This window comes from Cyprinodon variegatus, unplaced genomic scaffold (assembly GCF_000732505.1).
Source record: "Cyprinodon variegatus isolate N-32 unplaced genomic scaffold, C_variegatus-1.0 Scaffold821, whole genome shotgun sequence".
NCBI classification, from domain to species: domain Eukaryota; kingdom Metazoa; phylum Chordata; class Actinopteri; order Cyprinodontiformes; family Cyprinodontidae; genus Cyprinodon; species Cyprinodon variegatus.
Genome location: NW_015151274.1, coordinates 237,075 through 239,679, shown reverse-complemented (window position 1 = coordinate 239,679; position 2,605 = coordinate 237,075). Strand labels below are relative to the sequence as shown.

General features: G+C 42.6%; 1 protein-coding gene across 2 annotated transcripts in view; it reads right to left on the bottom strand.

Moving 5' to 3' along the window:
- Window positions 1-1,519: 1,519 nt before the first annotated feature.
- The window catches only part of LOC107098905 (clavesin-1-like), a 7,811-nt gene continuing 6,725 nt past the window's right edge, over window positions 1,520-2,605 (bottom strand). The window contains exon 7 of one of the 2 annotated variants that reach the window (XM_015396795.1): window positions 1,520-2,485. In XM_015396795.1, coding sequence (XP_015252281.1) covers window positions 2,407-2,485 — 79 coding nt within the window. In that variant the 3' untranslated portion in view covers window positions 1,520-2,406. The remainder of the gene's footprint in view (window positions 2,486-2,605) is intronic. The other variant, XM_015396794.1, reaches the window with a different exon arrangement.

Below are 2,605 nucleotides of genomic sequence, written 5' to 3'. Positions count from 1 at the left end.
TTTTCAGTTCAAAATGTCAGAAATATAATTGTTCTTAGATTAACACAGATCAGCCAATAAATTATTAGAAGCAGCAGATTCCCGAGAGCAAAAGGAGGAAGTTTTTATATTCCTGTGAGGAAGGACTCTGGAAAACTTCTGATGGTTGGATGTGAGGAAAAACCCTCAGAACTAAAAATGTAGTTTTTCAGAATAAAAGACTCAGAGTTCAAATAGCAGTTTGGTGTAAATCTTTACTTCTGTACATTCATTGAAAGGAAATGCATCACATGAAGGTGTAGTGTCGATGGGATCAGTGCTCACTGTAACCCTGCAGGTCATTTATACAAACAGGATGAAGCTCCGCCCCCTTTGCGGCTCCTAAATGTCCGGCCGTCTCCTGCAGGAGCCGGAAATAACAGCTAATGATGACATACAATCTTCAAATGAAAACAATCTTGGTCACAATCAGAGAGTGAAGCTCACAGTTTGGCTCCATGTGATTAAATCAGGCTGTAAAGGAACGGTTCGTGCACATCCTGTTAGCGTCGCTGCGATTAGCCCGATCTTTGCTTGAAGCACAGCGCCACGTGTTCAATGTGGTAACCAAGGTAACAAAATTCATTTTTTTTTACTTTGAAAAATGTGAGATAAAAAAAATAAAAGTTTCAATGAAAGGCGCCATCTTTAACTACTTCCCTTAGTGACCACTTGGTGGCAGCAGAGAGCTGTGGAAACAATCCAACAGAAACACGATTTTAACAAACGTAAAGTAGTAGAACTTGATCTAAATCCCGTCAAAATGAGAAAAATTAACGTTGATCTGATTTTCTGCAGCTCAAGACATGGATTTAAGCTTTAAAATCAAATTAAACGTTTTGTTTCAACTTTAAATGTCTTAAAAATGTGGCTTTTCTCTTCTGGTGTGCCACAGGGCTCTCTGCTCGGTTCCTGTCTGAATCATCAGACCAAAGGTGTCCTGCTCCTCTGCAGAGTTTGAGGAAACAGGATGGTGTCCCTCAGGGCTCAGAAGTCGACTCCAGTCGGATCTCAGATGATCGCTTCATCTGAGCCTGAATCTAAATAAACCTCTGAGTTCTGACGATTTCCTGAATAAACGTCGACTATCGGCCTCCTTTATCTAAACGGATCCTCTCAGCCGTCTGATTGGTCGGCGGGTTAATAAACTCAGACTTTCAGGGTTTTAGCTCCTTTAGGGACGTGAGTTCTTCTAAAGATCGGACAGGACCTCGCAGGCCGTTTAAAAACATCGGAACGTGTCGGACCTTCTCCTGTTAGACCTCAGATACCAGCCGACTGGAGACGTTCTTCAGAACTCACTGGTTCTGCTTCCATTTCAATGGAGATTTTTTCTTCAAATCAGTGCATTTGTTCTTGAATTGAGGAGATAAAAGATACATTTTGCCAACGGAACAAGACAATTTACACTTAAAATAGCAAAACACAATTGGATTGTCTTATTTTAAGTTCATATTATCTAATTATCTTAATTTAAGAGTAAAAATACTCATTCCGTTGGCAAACTATCTCATCTATCTTCTCAAATTAAGGGTAAATACATTTAATTTAGGAAATTTTAACTTGTTTCTAGATCATTTTTTTTAGTTTTCTCACAGATTTCCAGAAAAATCAGCACAGATCCAGAACGTCTATCAGTTGGAGGATTCATCAAAGCCAGAACCGGAACCATGAGGGTCTGAAACCTTTGTCAACAACAGCAGAAGGTTTGTTTGGTACAAAACATGGAGGAGGTGCTATAATGCTGTGGGATGTTTGTCAAAATGATGATAAACTCATAAAACCAGCCGGTTCTGACCGGTTTCTGCCATAAAGACCTGAATAAAACTCCTGGTTCTGATTAATCCCTAAACAAACATCGACTTTCAGCCTCGTTTCTCCAATCGGATCCTCTCAGCCGTCTGATTGGTTCCTAAACGCTCCTCTACTCACAGAAAAGCGTCAGACAGAAGTGATGTCAGGGTTAAAAATGGAGCCAGCTTCCTGGAGCAGCCGGCGCCGTGCGGCAGACGCCACTAATGCCTGGTTGGTGGGATGGCGGCGTTATTTCCTGTGGACAGATGCTGCTGGATCATCTGGGAGGAATTAGAGGCTCAGACAGGCGGTTTGTGTTTGTCCAGCTGCTGTTGAGAGGACAGCGTCTGATTGGAGACGCTTTGGACACATTTCAGTTTATAATTCGGCGCTGTGATGTCACCGCCTTTCATCCTGAGCTTTTCCACATTTAAACAGGAGTCAGAAAAACTCAACCAGACTGTTTGTTTAGCAGCTGGACAGATGTTGCTTTAACGCTGATCCAGTTCATGGCCAAACGTTTCTGTGGCGTTAAAGAAGTTCTGTCTGCGTTTAAATGTCTGCTTCACGCTGTCCGTCGGTTCCAGGTTCTGTTCAGTCCAGAGCCAGCAGGGGGGTGCTGGTCTCTCTGTCCATCTGTCGCAGAGCTGCAGCTTCCACCGTCGACTGAGACCTAAAAACACACAGAGACGTCGTTAGTATCGGCCAATCAGAACATGGAGGCCTCTACGCCTGCTTCCTGTCTGCATTTTGTCCTTTTTCATTCTTCTGGGTCAATGTTTTACGTTTTTTT